Below are 16,108 nucleotides of genomic sequence, written 5' to 3' on the forward strand. Positions count from 1 at the left end.
CAGCATAACCTTTCGAGGCGTCAATCCTGGCTTTGCGACCATTTGTTGAGTTTCACCACGCTTGGAGTATGATCTTTTTCGCACATTCTTGTCGTATTTGTTGCAATTTTCGTCTCCTGTTCGCATTTGCTTCAGAAATGGTTCGATTTCATTTCGTTTCAACAAAGAATCACAGATGTTAACTCGGTCCATTAAATTTTTCATAGACAATTCATGTGGTACCCAACCATGGAGCTTCTTTTTGTGGCCCGCCTTTTTTAAATAGTTCAAAACCATTTGATCTGAATGTTTATTTCTTTAGCGAACAGTTATGAATGCTTTTGAATAGGGATCATTCAAACCAAAACATTGTAGCACCGCAAAATTTTTTTTAGTTTCCACGCTTAATAATTTTGCGATAGATAGAGGTTTTACAAGAAAGCAGACTCTTCTTTCTTCTATTTGCTAGAGCAACTGCGCTTCTAATAGCGTCAGCATCAGATTGATAATTTTATAATCGAACTGACAGCGAATTTGGCTACAGCTTCGTATTGCTTAAGCCAATAAGCGCTTCAAAACATAAATTATGCCAAAACATGAACTCATGAACTTCCTGTCATTAATATGAGTCTAGAGCGTTTATTGTTTTATTCCCTAAGGCGAATTTCACACAATTCTTGCTTTGCTTGAGTCCGTAAAGTCAACTTTGGCAATGCCAATGCTAACGGTTTTGTAATTAGATACATTACCACAGGCAAGTGATTCATCAATTTGCATTTCTGCTATTAACTGCTTTCATAATACGATGGAAATTATAGCTGGCAGGCTTGCAACAGGTGGATCAATGTATTATCAGCTATTATATGCAAATTTAACCTTTTTGTTGAAATGGAGACGATGACCTCTAACCTTAAATGCTAACCAAAGGCATAGAGACGGCTAAATTTAAACCGACAATATTTATTTTGCGATTTTCGTTTAACAATGCTGATCTCTAACGAATTGTAAGCCATTTATATGTGATTTTGAAACTGCAGCAAAGCAGAGGAAATTTAGAACTTCAAAATTGCATCAATATATAAATGGGAGTGGCAGTTTGACGACTCATTTAGATCTTTAGAAGTCCCATTGTGAAACCATCGGGTCTAGAATTTCCTCACTGTATTCTCTCCTCACTGAGCCACCCTGTGCTACTGAAGAAGTTCGACAGTATAAAAAAAGGTTTTATTTGTGCAACCTTCTTCATCATCAAGAAACCCTCAACGGATAGTTATGATTTTTTTCGCATTCGCATTGTGGTTGCATTTCTTCTTCTAACTCTTGACAGTCTCTACAATAGTCATCATATCGTTTTCCCAGTCTACTGTTATGTCTGCCAATTAGACACTGACCTGTTAACACTCCTACTAGAGTTCTTATGCCATTCCTTTTGAATTCTAATAGTCGACAAGTGTGACCAATATTCCATTCATGTCACGTTTGTATGCTTCTTGAACAAGTTAAGGCCGAGACTAGGCATGGCTTTCATGAATATCTGCGTATCCAGAGGTATATAAATTTCTAAAGGATTGCCGAGACTCAGCACACTCCTTGTCAGAATAAAAAAGGCTCACTTTAGTTGCTGTGGTCTCCGCTTGAAGGACACTGCAGTGGCCCATATACGCTTTTATCTAAAATACATAAGCAAACTTTGTTTGTGCTCTTAAAGAATTCTGCTTATTTTTGCTTTTCCAAAAATATAGTTCCAAAACTACATTACATTCGTAAGCACTCGTGTGTATCAATATACTGTATACAAGTAAAATTCACATTTAACAATAAACAGTCAAATATGCAGCCACAAACCGCTTGAAGCGAACTGTTGCTCTGCCGCTTCAATGGATCGGTGTGCACTCAATCACAACATTCGACTTCGAATTCGACGAAAACCGAATTGAAATGACTTTGCGGGTTGCTGATTTGTGATATGCCATCATTAATCTTTGTTAGAAAGCAACCGCAAAAGCTAATTTCTTTCCAGTTTAATAATTAAATCGTATGGTAGTAGTTTTCAAGGAATTTGGGTGGTGCGACTTGCGAACTACTACGACGTAAGCACAGATGAAAATTTATTAAAAGAATTGGGTTTGTGGTTTCGTTCGTTGAACTATTGGTCAAAACTATTCAATAAAAATGTTGATAATACTAAATGGAGGTTGATATTCGGCTCGCCATGCATTGAAGAGTAGTGAATCGAATGTACATTATACCAGCTGTTCAAGCGAATTGGTGGCTCTTGCAATAGAATCTTGAGCTAATATATCCTCTAATACCAAATCTTAAGGGGTTATATAGGTTTACGGGTTGCGAGTTACAGCCTGGAGAACTTGTGCGCTCGAGGCTAGCTAGGCTATGTGCGCCGTCTTCAAACGCCTTTTTCTCGAAACTGTATTTTTGAACTCGGTTGACAAGATTTTTCGAGAGCTACTCAACCGATCTTCAAGAAATTTTACACAGGTCCCTGAGGTACAATTCTTAAAGACTTGAAAGAAGAATTTTTATTCTTTTATCATTTTCTGGCTGGACTTCCCTTTTTCGGAAACACGTTGCAGAGGTATGAGCGATGTTTGTTTAAAAGATCAAACATCGCATTGCAATTACATTAATTAATAAGTAAAGTCGACCGCAGTAAGTGTTGCTGCCTATACCAATGAAGTGTTAAATACTCTCAGATTAAACTTAATCCACACTAACAAAAAAAACAGTTTCAGGTATTTGAACACAGATCTTTGTTATTACCTTCAAATGAGCCTATTTTGAGTCAATAAAAGTCTGCCGATGCTCAATACAATTTTCTGTTTACAGAGGCTTTAGTTTTTCCCTCTGTGCTCATTTTCAGAGCGCCATTCGCTAGGTCGTTGGAACATTTCGACGTCATCTTTATGAACTCACGTCTCATAACCAGTAATGATGGGTTTGATCAATGTGGATTCGTCAGTTTCGTCCTCAGCAAGATCATGAAATATGTTCTATCACCCTAGAACAAATTTTCTTATCGAGTCTGTCTACGCGCACAGCTTAAATGGCCTGGCCCGAATCATTGGTTTATTTGGGTGAATGATTCTCGTATCATAACAAAGACTATAGTCTGGTAAAAGCTTGATATGAAACTGGTTATAATTCGATCAAAGAAATTTCCAGCGCTGCAATTATAAGACCTTGCCCGCACCTAAGAACTTCAACTTGATCTGTCGTAAAGATTTGATGAACGCATTTGCTCGAAATTAACCTCACTTTTCATCACTTAATTGCCTTCGGTTCTAAATGGATGGATGGCATATTAAAATTTTAAAGTAATTAAGTTTTAAACTTTCATTTTGTGGCAGGACCTTGTGGTCTGCTCTCCTATACAAAATTATATGAATATGTAAGATTCATATTCTTAAAATCCCATGCGATTTGTATGCACCGAAGTAAATCGTTAAAATGCGCTTAGCGATTTAAAATGCGAAGCGACACAAATCTCTCGAGCGCGTGCTCAGAATTACAAAAGTTTCGACCAAAAGCAAAAAAAGCATCAGCAGCAGATTGAAAACGCTGGCGCTGCACGCAATGCAGTTAAATGCTATTTTCGTATTCGTCGCATTGTTCTACGACTGCTTTGTTGGGTTTTAAGTTGTGTTTTTGCTTTCGTTGCGGCCGCTGCGTGCGAAGTCCACCAAAGTGCCGCATAAGTATTTGGAGCGTCTGCATTATGGTCAGCCGAAATGATGGACCGACACGACACAGTCTCACCGAAGCGCGAGCGGTTGACTATTTAAACAGATTAGTTACGCAGCTCGCTTTTGTGGCGCTGGGTGGGAGGGCAGGTCCTCACCTCGACGCATGCTGCTACTTAGTTACTGAAGACAGCAATTACTGGAGATTGGCAGTGATGAATTAAAAGTGAACAAAGCATGCATTGCAAACTGCAATGTAAAGAACGGAAAGCAAATGCAGTAATGAGTGCTCGTGGAATAATTTATTAATTTAATTAGAATTGTGTGAGTTTAAAGTTTTGCTTGGAAAACAAGACCGACGTAAACTAAATATGTCCAAATCAGCAATTAATTCGAAACAACTCCAACAGATTGATTTCAACTAGAATTTGCCTACCTAAGTTTTACGAGTTCCGTGGACGGTTGTTCTTTTAGCGATGAATAATGAATATTCAGACCTTTGAGCTGATTTAGTTGATTTTTTTCATACTAAAAACATTAAACTGGTTAATCTCGCGCTTAGCAGGCATTGGCGACCAGCCTCTGCATGAACGTAAGAGATCTGCTGAACTACTTTCCCTAAACAAAGTTCATCATCCGAAATCGTACGAGTTCTTACTACGCATTCATGCCAAGTTAGATGGAATATGGTGAGGTTGAAGTTAGGCATTTTATCCTGCATTGCCCAATATTGAAAGATCTCAGCAGTCATACCTTCCTCGAATCAGTAGGTATAATCGAAAGTCACACTACCCGTCTCAAAAAATTTGTGATAGACTCAAAATTCTTCGTCCATTTGTAAAGGTCTTGTGATCTATAATAGTTTTAGATACCACAATGCGCCGCCTATATGCTGATCAAGAGAGTTCCATGTTAGGATCAAGAATGAATTAAATCAATTCTTGATACCTGTTCAGTTGTGATTCGTATTCCAGTGATGACGGACCGACCGGCTATAAGGCGGATGAGATAATATTTCCCAGCCACTGTTTTCAAAATAACTGGTCTTGCAACATGACACCGAGTGTTGTCATGATGGAAAATTATTGCCGCGTATCTGGTCGCAAATTCCGGACATTTTTCGGAAATCGCCCGCTTCGTTTGATGAGTTGTGGCGATAGCGTTCGTCATTAATGGTTTCACATGGCTTTAGAAACACATAAAGAATGTCCTTCAGATTCCACCAAATACACTGCCCTGGAGTCATGGATATTCGGCTCTGTTGTTGCCTGTTGCTGTTGTGCTGTGTGTTGTCGGTATCTGTCATAATGCGATGCAAAAACGACTTCTTTTGTAGCGTAAAAGAAACATTCTGACCTGTGAAATTGTTTTCTCTCTTAGCTTCAATTTATATGGCAACCAATTTTCTTGCTTCCAATGCAAAATTGCTGTTAAAGTGACACCCAAAGGTTCTGCGGGCATTTCTTGTGTTTAGCAATAATCTTCATCGAGTTTTCAGAGATATTTTATCATCTTAAATCTTTTTTCCCTCCGTCTTTATTACATTATTTTCGTCCAGCAGAGTAAGTAATTTGAGCAAACATGGCTCCGTTTTGCATCACGTTTACTGCAGAAAGCACTAAAGGCGCTGATGTGAAGCGAAGTATCGAAGAAGACCCGAATTAGTCCATCCGGAGTTGTGTCTATACACGTTATAGAAGATTTTGTGCAGGGATCTTGGGTTGCTATCTGAACGAAAAACAAGAGCGTTGTACGTTCGGTGCATGGGCTCAAAACGATGGATACAACGTAACAACGCAAAACTCACTGAGGAACCTTGGTGGCAAAGCAGCTACAGTGACATCAGTACACTCAAGAATAGTGGCTAAGACTGGTGGCCCTAGTCAAAGTAGGAGAGCCCTACTAGCCAAAGTCAGCCAGTCAAAACTGATGTAGACGGCTCTTATATGGAGGAGAGCACTGCTTCAAAAACAAATGTCAATAAGGTAAAGCCAGTGTCCAGGTTGTGCACCATTATAGTGGCCTTAGTGTTTAGAACGGTCTCACACGAAGCGGCCAGTAACATATCTGGTCTTAATGGAATGGAATTTAATGGCTTTAGAACTAAGTAGAGTCTATCAAAAATCTAAAGATATGGAGAGACAGACCAGCCTCGAGAAAACGCAAGGACCATGGCTGCTTCAGGGAGTACCTCCACAGATTCGGCCACGATGACGGAAAAAACATTTTCATTCGTGTACTGGAAAAAAGTACCATGCAACGAATAACAAACCAAAGGATGACGGCCGACAACATTAAAAGTCACATGCTGCAATCAAAGCTGGTATGGGCGTAAACGAAAGAGTGGGCCGCAAAAACGATCCAAGAGTTCGGGATAAAAGAAAAAGCTTAAGATCAACTGAATAATCCTGCAGTGAGTTTATGAACGGGCCTTCTTCCCCAGCTTGGTCCTGCGAAGTAATGTTTAGTACAAATACAAGCTAAAGCAGCCGGAGTTAAGGGTTTAATACGTAGGCGTACTGTTCCGCAAGTCCCGTGAAGTTAGATAATACTAACTGGAAAGAGGTGTATCTTTTGCGGGTAGTATGCAAGGTGTCGTTTTACAGCGGCAGCATCTTTAGAAGATTCAACCTCCGAAACAAAAAAACCCTTATCAGTATGGTATTTATATCTAGCTAAACAATTTTAGAATCGCTTTCGAATGACAGTTCTCGGAGGATCTTAAAAACGGGTTCGTTCCTTAGGCCCAATTTTCATCGAAAGAGAGCACAAATTAATAATTGTCATCGGAATCATATAATTGGAAGTGCTTCGACAATAAGGAACAGGGTGTTCGATAAGTTGGTTTTAGTAAATTCAAGATGGTAGTATTAAAATACATTTTTCCACTTCAGAATGGCGGTTGCTCCACTTCAGGTCTGCTGACTTCACTTAACGAACTGCTCAAAGAATTTGCGCATCGTTGGTTGCACCCACAGAACAGGGTGGGTATATGAAAATAGAAAAAGGAGGGACGAAAAATAACTCAATTGGTGGACTTTTATTGAAGACAGATTTTTTTTGGTCGGTGAAAGCCTCACTTTACTATGCCTTAAACTTACGGGCGAGTCTATAAATGATTAAGTTAAAGGATACTGATATAATTGCAATTTTTAGTTCCATTAGAAACGATAAAAATTGATAACTTACACATTAAATACGCTTTTGTTAGCCTCCTAATTTTAAAATATATAATATAGGAAGTAATTTAGGTATAAATTGGAGGAGTTTTCCAAAGTAATTTATGGAGTAATTAGCAACATACACATAAAGGTGCGGTAAATCGTGGAACCATAATCATTCCAAACTCCCTCCAAACACAAAATGCTGGGGCACGCGTCAGCGTCTCCCTCACTTTATTGCGCTAATTTAAAGTTTTGCAAATTTTCATAATTGTTACAGGCGCACGCACACTTTTAATGACCCGAACTACCGCTTGTAATGATTACGCGAGCATTACTCTTTCCGAACGGTTTGCCACGCGCCGATGGAAAAAAGCACACCTCCTGGCCGATGACGCTGCTTAGGCACAAACGTGATCAACGTCGTTCTGGGGGGCTCACTCACTGACACACTCTCATTTAAACACACGCATACGCGTGCGCAGCGTGCACACAAGTGGAGTGGCTTTTGAGCCGCTTTTAAAGTTTCTTTTTAATGACTTTTCCGACTGTTTGCCGTCATTAAAAATGGCGCATATGTTTATGTGCGATTGCTTCGGTTCTCGGGAATGTGGCGAAAGTGTGCGCTGCAGCTACAGCTTACAGTTAATAAAATGTACGCATTGCCGCTGACGCAAACGCGACGTCGCATGTCAAGAAGGAAGTTCATCAACTTCGCGTAAAGTGAGTGCGGAAATAAAATTAAAATCATTAGTCGCCTTGCTGTCGCACATGTTGCAATGCAATTATAACGGTGTACGCTTTGCGCAATGTCTTGAAGCGCACCATGCTTTATGAGTGTATGTAAGTTTACGCATATATGCCAGACTTTAAAGGTCTCAAGTGTGCCTTAAGATTCGCAGTTCTAAATTTCTATCATCCGTATGCTTAGAAATTTAAAGATATGCAATTTTTATGCTCATGCAACATGTTGCACGGTGAATAATGATTTCGTTCACCTGTGGATTGTTTCATTAATCATCAATGAGTTTAGATTGTTATACTGTATAATAGAGTTATGTTCATCCATCCGCATGTCTGGCTGAAAAGAAATTGGCGTATAGAAACGGCTTAGCCGTCAACCCAAGCAAAACTCAAATGGTTTTATTTACCAGGAAGTGTAATATCACAGACTTGCCTCTGCCTCATTTGGACGCCCACATATTTGACCTGTTGATTCTATTTAGAAAACTTTCATTTTGGAGAAATATTGAGGAGATGGTAGGGAAGGTATCGGTTCCTCCATTTATGCCGCGACGTCTGAATTTGTATCCCCGCAAAACTAATACGACTGTGTAAACTGACAATACCAAAAGCTCCATCAGGATCGGAAAGAATCTCTCCGAGCCGTTCCATACCAAAAGGGTTCAGACAAGACGAGTCCCTTTCGTGTGACTTCTTCAATCTACTTTTGGAAAAAATGATTCGAGCTGCAGAACTAAATAGAGAAGGTACCATCTTCTGTAAGAGTGTACAACTGCTGGCGTATGCCGATCACATCGATATCGTAGGCCATAACAACCGCGCCGTTAGTTCTTCTTTCCCCAGAATGGATAAAGAGGCAAAGCAAATGGGTCTGGTAGTCAATTGGCGCTAAGCAACGGAAACGCCAATAAAGAAGAAAAAGAGCTATAGCGAAAAGGTGGGGACTCCGACAAAAAAATAGTGTGTGTTCGAAAAGGCTACCCTTGCTGAGAATCATAAACGTGTCAAAAGCGTGGCTCTCATAAACATCTCCGGTGCACTGCGAACTATACCAGCCATGACACTCAATGCCATTTTACCCGTGGACATTGTCGGCAGCTGCATTGCTGCGAAGTGCGTTCGAAAGCCGAGTCAAGCTTATCGTATGATGGAGTCCGAATAAGAACCTGCCGAAATTCTCACCTCAATTCATTTTAGAGGATACTCGTTGCGTCTTTTTCTCTGCTCAGGTGAGTATTCACTCCGACAGAAGCGCGGCATACTAGCGCTGAGTTCGCTAACTGTGCGCTCATAGCTAGTCAAGGAGTGTCTGTCTTCACTAGAAATATCATCACGCTGCTTCATTATCAGACTCGTTTGAGTTTCTGGTCATATCGGAATCGCTAACTACTGCAAAACCAATGAGCAAGCCAGCGAAGAGTTCCTTCATCCACTCACATTCGAAAAGATCTGATTTGGGTCTCTATTGACATCTGATAGCTATAATTTGGCTTTGGAGGATGGAGCCATGGGAAGAAGTTCAGGCAAGTGAGGAAAGTTCTCTAAGCACCATTGACTTGGAAGTGGCTCAAACAGCTTACGACTTCTGGTCTTAGACCAAAATACTCTGGGTAAACGAAAAAGATCCGTTTGAAGGCGAACTAAAGTTAGAAGGCGAATCATCTCTACCCAGGGTTGTGCGCTGGGTTTGGGTCCGCCACGTAAAAGCAACAGACAGAAGAGCTTCGGAAAAGTCCCCTCTCGAAGAACAAAGACCAAATTCTACTAGTCACTCATCACCCCCGCCCTGGATGATGACAATATCTGATGAGTCGACGTAACGAGTTTTCGAGATAGAGGTTCTGCGGAGGATGGAACTCGCTGTCGACGGAACGATGAGCTGTGCACAACATTGACAGAGTTCAGCGAATTAACAGACAGCGGCTACGCCGGGGGAAACAGAGAAAGAGCAACACCTCCACTCCTTTGGAGAGATCAAGTGCTGAAGGAACTGGCTACACTTGGAATCTTAAGCCAAACAGCGGAAAGTAAGAGCGACTGGCGCGTTGTTGTAAACTTGGCTATAACCGGGTAAGCAGTGTCCACGCCGATAAAGAATTTCATCGACTGTTAAAAACGGATCTACATACATACTTGACCTTCGGAAATGTTCGATTTCGACCGGATTTATTCTTCTAACTTATTTTTCCGCATTTTTGCTCCGTTTTCTTAGTGTATTTGACGTTCCTGTGCAGATTCTTATTAAGCAGTCTATTTTTTGCTTTCTACCTTGTTCTATATAAAATCTTGTCTCCCTAGGTACCTGCTCTAAATGTCAAACTCGCCACATATAATGTACGTAGAGACAGATAGAAAGCATATCACACATTAACAGCATTGCACCAGCAACCATGTAGTCATAAACATTGATGGCGGAAATTTAATTAAATAAATCCATTAAATTGTCTACCGCCTCCCTTCTTCATATGTACTCTCCATGTATGTAACTGTACCTGCGCGCCCAGTGGAGGCAAGCTGTACTCATTACACACTTCACAAGGCACATAAAATGCCCACATTTGCCGTTAACATGCCGTCGAAGGTCGTTCGCACACAGGCACACACACACACACTAATGTAAATATTCGTGACTCCACATTAACAAAAATAACAATTTATGTTTTGCATGTGTCAGTTTTTATTATATGTTTGCTCTTTGCTACTCTAGGAATATGCATGACGGACGAGACTATCCAAGGGTTGCGAGCGCCTTCTTTGGTTTGTTGCTTTTTTGCTGTTTTTCTTTGCCTAATGACTTGTGAGATGTGATTTTGCTGTCAACTGGCGAGTGTCACTTAACACGAATGACTGAATTACTGACGAAAGGAGTTTGTTGTTGTTTTTGACTGACTATGAGCTTAACTTAGTGTGGTCTATATTTATACAAAAGAATGTATTTAATATGTAAGCATAAGTATGTAGTACAGTATGTTCTAATTATAGGTCATCTACTTCGTTAATTGCCTAGGTAAAAACAAAAAAGAATATTTTTTTTAATGAAGTTTGTTTTACAATCTGTTGGCTGCTTTAATACACATTGTGCTAAAAACGCACCCGGAAATTGTAAATACTGCTACCTCGAAATACTTTTCATAAGCACTTCTTGGGATGACCTTCAGCTCCTTCACCGAATTTTGTTTTATCTCTTCGAACGACTGTAAACGGGTTCCATTCCGATGATTGTTGACTTGTTTGCATGTCAAAGTCATAAACCCTTGTCTCGTCGACAGTTATAATTCTCTCCATGAATGTTGGATCGAAATTCGCATTATCAAGCCTGACCAAAGGGAATTGTTTACGGTACTCTTTTTGGAAAAAATTCAGCTTTATCGGGACGAGTCGAGCAAGAACTCGTTTCATACCCAAAATATCCACCAAAATCAAACGAGCGGACTCGCGAGAGATGTCAAGCTCTTTTACCAGCCCTCTTTCACTTGAATGTCGGTTTTCAAGTACCATGTCCTTAACTTTTTTTTAATGTCTTCATCCGTTGAAGAGGGCGAGGGTCGTCCAGAACGAGGTATGTCTTCACCGATGTCTCGACGGTCTTTGAAAGCTTTGTACCACTCGTTGACTTGGGTTTTTGATAGAACTACGAAAGAACGCTCGTTTGACTTTCAACTATCTGTCAGTGTTTCGAGTTTTCAATGTAATTTCAGAGCACTCTGAAATTAGCTAAAGTGCTGGAATCTTAAGAGCAAAGCCTGCATCAACAACATCTATTTTTATTTTAGGACTAAGCATCGAAAGCCGCTAAAGCTGCTAAACTTTAACCCTTTAAACCTCATCCTTTCGGATTCACCTGTTATATATTACTTTGCGGACGGGACAGGACATTTTAAGTCTCCTCTATTGTGTGGAGTGACAGACGCCTACATGTTGAAAAGGTCTCAGTTTTGTCATGATTAATCCTAACGCGCAGCTGTCGCCTTTCCATTTTAAGTGGGCTGACATATCATATTGTAAAAGTTTGGATTTTAGTTTTTTCTTTGTATTTAGAAAGTAAGGGCAATAAAGGAGTCTATAGACTCTGTACACGTTGGACAGTTCAGACTAATGTCATGGTAGAATCAGTAAAAGTAGTTTCAAAAGCACCCATGTCTACTAAGTAATATGTTCAAATGGAAATCTAAGTCCACATGCCGGCTGTCTATCCACGATTGTAAAGACGGTGTCATTCAATAGGTTCTGCGTCCTTTGGATGAGGATAGCTACCGCTGCTGCTACATTTTGGTTTTTTTGTTCCACTCCTTCATCTTTATCAGCACTGTTTTAGGCACTGACAACTCATATCTTCTCCCTGGAAGTCAATAGGCGACCTACTAGCTAATACTTCAGCAGAGTCGGTTAAAATTGTCTTGTACTATTCGTTCTTTCACATTTCTGGTACTTATCTTTTGCTTATGAGCAAAACTTTTGTTTTGTGCTCAATCAGTTCCAAACTCACGAAAGAGAACCATTCGCGTAGACCATTTATGCACGCATCGCATTTGCTTCTGACTTTGTTTTTAGGTGTTTAGTCATTACTAATAATATAAGAGAAGAGAGAAGAAAGGCATCAATTGCCTTATACTGCCGTGAAGCCAGTAGATGAAGTCTCTCACCTAAAATTGGTCTCTGGCTCTTCGGCACAATAGTCAATTCCATTATGTTCTATGGAGTTTTTATTTGGTGGAGGGACTACACTTTCAGAAAAGTCCAGAACGTTAAACAGGCGGCGCTCATCAGCATATGCGGTGCACCAAGGTCCACTCCAACCAGGGCACTTAACGCCATATTGCACGAATTGCCCGTAGACAACGTCGGAAGGTGTATGGCTGTGAAAGCGGCTATCAGACACGGAGAATCTGGGTTCTTAAAAGAATACGTGCCTGAATACTCGGAAATCCTCACTCACTTTGACTTCATACTGGATCACTTGGATCATGGAGTCGCCAAACCGTACTCTGGCGGCTACTTAACTGCCCATAGTTGTGGGGCATTTAGCAGGTCATTGGCCTATTGGCGTCCCTGCTCTAAGACTGCGAATCTTACCAGATTAAGCGTTTTGCTAATTTATAAGTTCGAACACTGGAGTTATTCTTTTCTGTGACTTCACAAAGGACTACATATAGCAGTTCACGTGCGAACTCACTAGATAAGCCATCAAACCTAACCTAACCACTATTATATCGTTCGCTTATGATATTTGTTTAAATGAGTTAAGCATCCACCCCCTCTACTCGGTAAAACTAGCGCATCCTAATGCGACAGCTCAATTCACCACAGCTGATGACACCAACACAACTCACCATACCTATACACCCACTCATCAAAAAGGATGGACAAGGAGAAAGCAGACTCAATTCGTTTACACAATTCGTTCTAAACAATCCGATGGCCCACTGCGCCGCGTAAACATCACACTTTTCGATCTTACATTTCGCACGTCAATAATTCGACCATCAACATTCGCTATATACGTTCGTTCATACGCGGCGCCACGAAGATCCAACTTACGTCCACCCCGCTCCGTACACCTACATACCTTCGTCGTTCGAATATAATTTATTATTTTGTATAAATTTAATTATGTACATCAAATTATTGAAAACACATTAAATTACATTCAATGGTTGTACATTTTAACTCGAGTGCTTTTTAATTAACATCGTGAAAGTGATTAGTGCTTTGTTTCCTCATTATTGCCATTAGCTGTCCAAATAGAAATTTTATTGTTCTTTCCACGAATGTTGACCACAGCACCGCAAACCACATCTGAATGCTCAAACGCTTCACCAATTAGGCAAAGGAGAACATCAAGCCACAAATTATCCAAATCTGCCTTGGAAGTCTTATTTAGTGTAATCACCCAACGACCGACTTGTTTGTTGCCAGCATCTTCCCACATCGGTCTGATTCCTTTCTTGAACAACGAGTAATCACTGCCCAATTTGATATCAGATGGGGGCTTGATGTGGTTGTAGACGCTCCAGAAGTCTTCAACTGTGTCAAAGCTGGTTATTTCGTTTTGCATGTCTTCCCATGATTTGGTGCGGTCGTTCTCCAAGTACCAAAGAGTCCAGGTATTCTGCAGCGGGTGCTTAAAAAGATGCTCTGTTCGCACTTCTTCTTGTTCCTTGGTTTCCTCTTTGGCATCAGGACGGCCGCTTACAGGTGTTGATTGCTGAGGAGATGTTGGCTTTTCCGCAGCAGTGGAATTATTGAACAAATTAGGATTAGCGAAATTTTTCTTTCTATGGAAGTCGCTCTGAAACCTCATGCTACAAATATCAAACAATGAAATGCACAGTAAAAAGACTCTGATCAATAGCGCTGCACTAACTTTGCGGAGGGGTGGAGCTGCTATCAATATATGTAGGCTATGTCGAAAAGCGAAAGTGTACTGATCGCTTTGCTAATACTGTCTGCAGTCGTTAAAGCAGCAGTGATTCGAGTTGATCGTATCGGACGAAAGACGCACCCCACTGACAGTACTGCTCACTCGCTCAATTCTACTTTCAAGCTTCCAACTGAAGCTGATACAGTGGTGCCCTCTTGTTGTTGTTGTTATTCTTGCGAGTTGAAAATTGTTACACAGTGCGTTTTTCTTATTGTTGGCGTAATGCACGATTTATTACTCAAAATATTCGCTGATATTAGAATGTTCGGTGACTATAAAATCAGCAGTAATGATGATATCGTATGGTGTGTGTGTGTGTTGTATTTGTTGTCACGGGCGTTGCTATTATTTCTGTTTTAGCTCCTTGGCGACTCCGATGGCCTCATGGCTGTGTTGAGTTGCAAAAACAGTGTTCTCTTCTTTTGGAAACGTATAAAAGTGTTGCTGTACGCTTGTTGTTGCTGTGTTCCTGTCTTGCTTTGCAATGGCAACTCGGGTTTGAATTCGGTTTTTTGCTTTCACGTATTTTATTTAATCGGGGTTTTTTCAATTTCCAAATCGAGTTTTATATTTTCTGCTATTTTTTGTTTTGAGAGAAAATTTTTGTGAACGAAACACACTGAAGTGAAATGAAATTTTTAATTAAAATTCTATTAAAATTTTTAGTAAATTTTCACATTTGAACACATGAACGCAAGTCAAACTAGATGATTTCCAAAAAGTGTTTTTGTTCCAGCGCCAACGAACAGTGAACATCGAATACTGTTTCACGTCTGGTGGTTGCCCACCGTCACAGATGAGCTTCCATAAAAAGGGGCTTTAGACTGAGCGTTGTTGTACTCCACTCAAAATAGAAAAACAATATTCTGTTGTTTTGTTTTAATAACTCATAACAATGTTTATGATGATATCTTTTTTATACGGCCGTAATGTGTCGCTGATAATCCGCGGGATTCCTAGATTGCTAACTTCAAGCGGTTTCAATATATATATATTTTTGTAAAATTTACCCATTGTGTCGAGAGAACATAGAAAGACGGTACGAGAAAGATTTTTCCCGGCATGATAATTCTTTTCACTGGCAACCGTAAGTAATAAAGAAACTTCTAGATAATTAAGCTCATGTTACACTCGTGTTATCCCTCTCGAGGGTTGTTATCTTATCACGATGCAGGGCTCAGTGAGTACAGTGAGCCTGAGAACCGATGCTGACGGTAGCTTAAATACTAACATGGCACACGTCCGTCGTTAAGGTGAGTACGAAACTGAAACAATCCACAGTACTTCTACGAGACTGATTGTAGCTTTTGTGCAAATGCTGGTAACGGTTGTAGTGGGCGTCAGTCTTGTAGCAAGCGGCTCGAATTATAAACGTGTAGGTTTTAATGGGATGTGCACTACCAACGAACTAGGAAACCTAAGCTAATTACTAATTTTTTCCACCTAACCTGAGCATACTCGTATTGATAAATTGCTATATACTTCCAGGTGAGGTGATGTGATTCCTATTTGGAAACATGAATCCCAGGGTCTTTATATTGCGTGTGTAAGGGTTCATGTCTTACCATATTAGTAGATATTCATTCCAGACTATACCTTTGTGACCAGGAACCCAGATGAGGTGCACTTGATTACGTTCCGCTAGACTATTTAGCCGGGCTCTACATTTCTGCACCAGTAGTGATTTGATCTCATAGGCAGATATTACTTAAAGTTGTGCTTGATTAAGCGACAATCGTAAAGAGCGGCTGAATAGTCTGCTGGAGTTAAAGGAAATACTATGTATATATACACTTGTGTTATATAGAATGGTTGCCTCTCGTAGAGATTAATGCTTGCTTAATGTTTCCGAATCTGAGAGTAATAAATATAAAATAATTGTCAGTAAAAGAATTTCAACAAACTATATTGAATTGTTGGGAATTGTTGGCTTTTTAATTTTCACAATCATTTAACATGCTTCAACTACAACAAGAGAGCAAAGTTCAAAAATGCCTCAACTCCAACAATGTGCAATTGAAACTTAGCTTTGGAAAGAGGCAAATTTCATAAACTTTTGTTACAAGCACACAAATAATATTTACCGAGTCATTATGGTTCATTAA

At 40.1% G+C, this 16,108-nt stretch overlaps 1 protein-coding gene across 1 annotated transcript; it reads right to left on the reverse strand.

Annotated features, from left to right (window-relative positions):
- Positions 1 to 13,244: 13,244 nt before the first annotated feature.
- Positions 13,245 to 14,587, reverse strand: LOC126753065 (eukaryotic translation initiation factor 4E1-like). The gene has a single exon (XM_050464190.1). It carries the CDS (start codon positions 13,881 to 13,883, stop codon positions 13,284 to 13,286), a length of 600 nt encoding a protein of 199 aa, XP_050320147.1. The 5' UTR covers positions 13,884 to 14,587; the 3' UTR covers positions 13,245 to 13,283.
- Positions 14,588 to 16,108: the final 1,521 nt, after the last annotated feature.

The sequence above is a fragment of the Bactrocera neohumeralis genome, chromosome 3 (assembly GCF_024586455.1).
Source record: "Bactrocera neohumeralis isolate Rockhampton chromosome 3, APGP_CSIRO_Bneo_wtdbg2-racon-allhic-juicebox.fasta_v2, whole genome shotgun sequence".
In the NCBI taxonomy this organism is placed as follows: Eukaryota; Metazoa; Arthropoda; class Insecta; order Diptera; family Tephritidae; genus Bactrocera; species Bactrocera neohumeralis.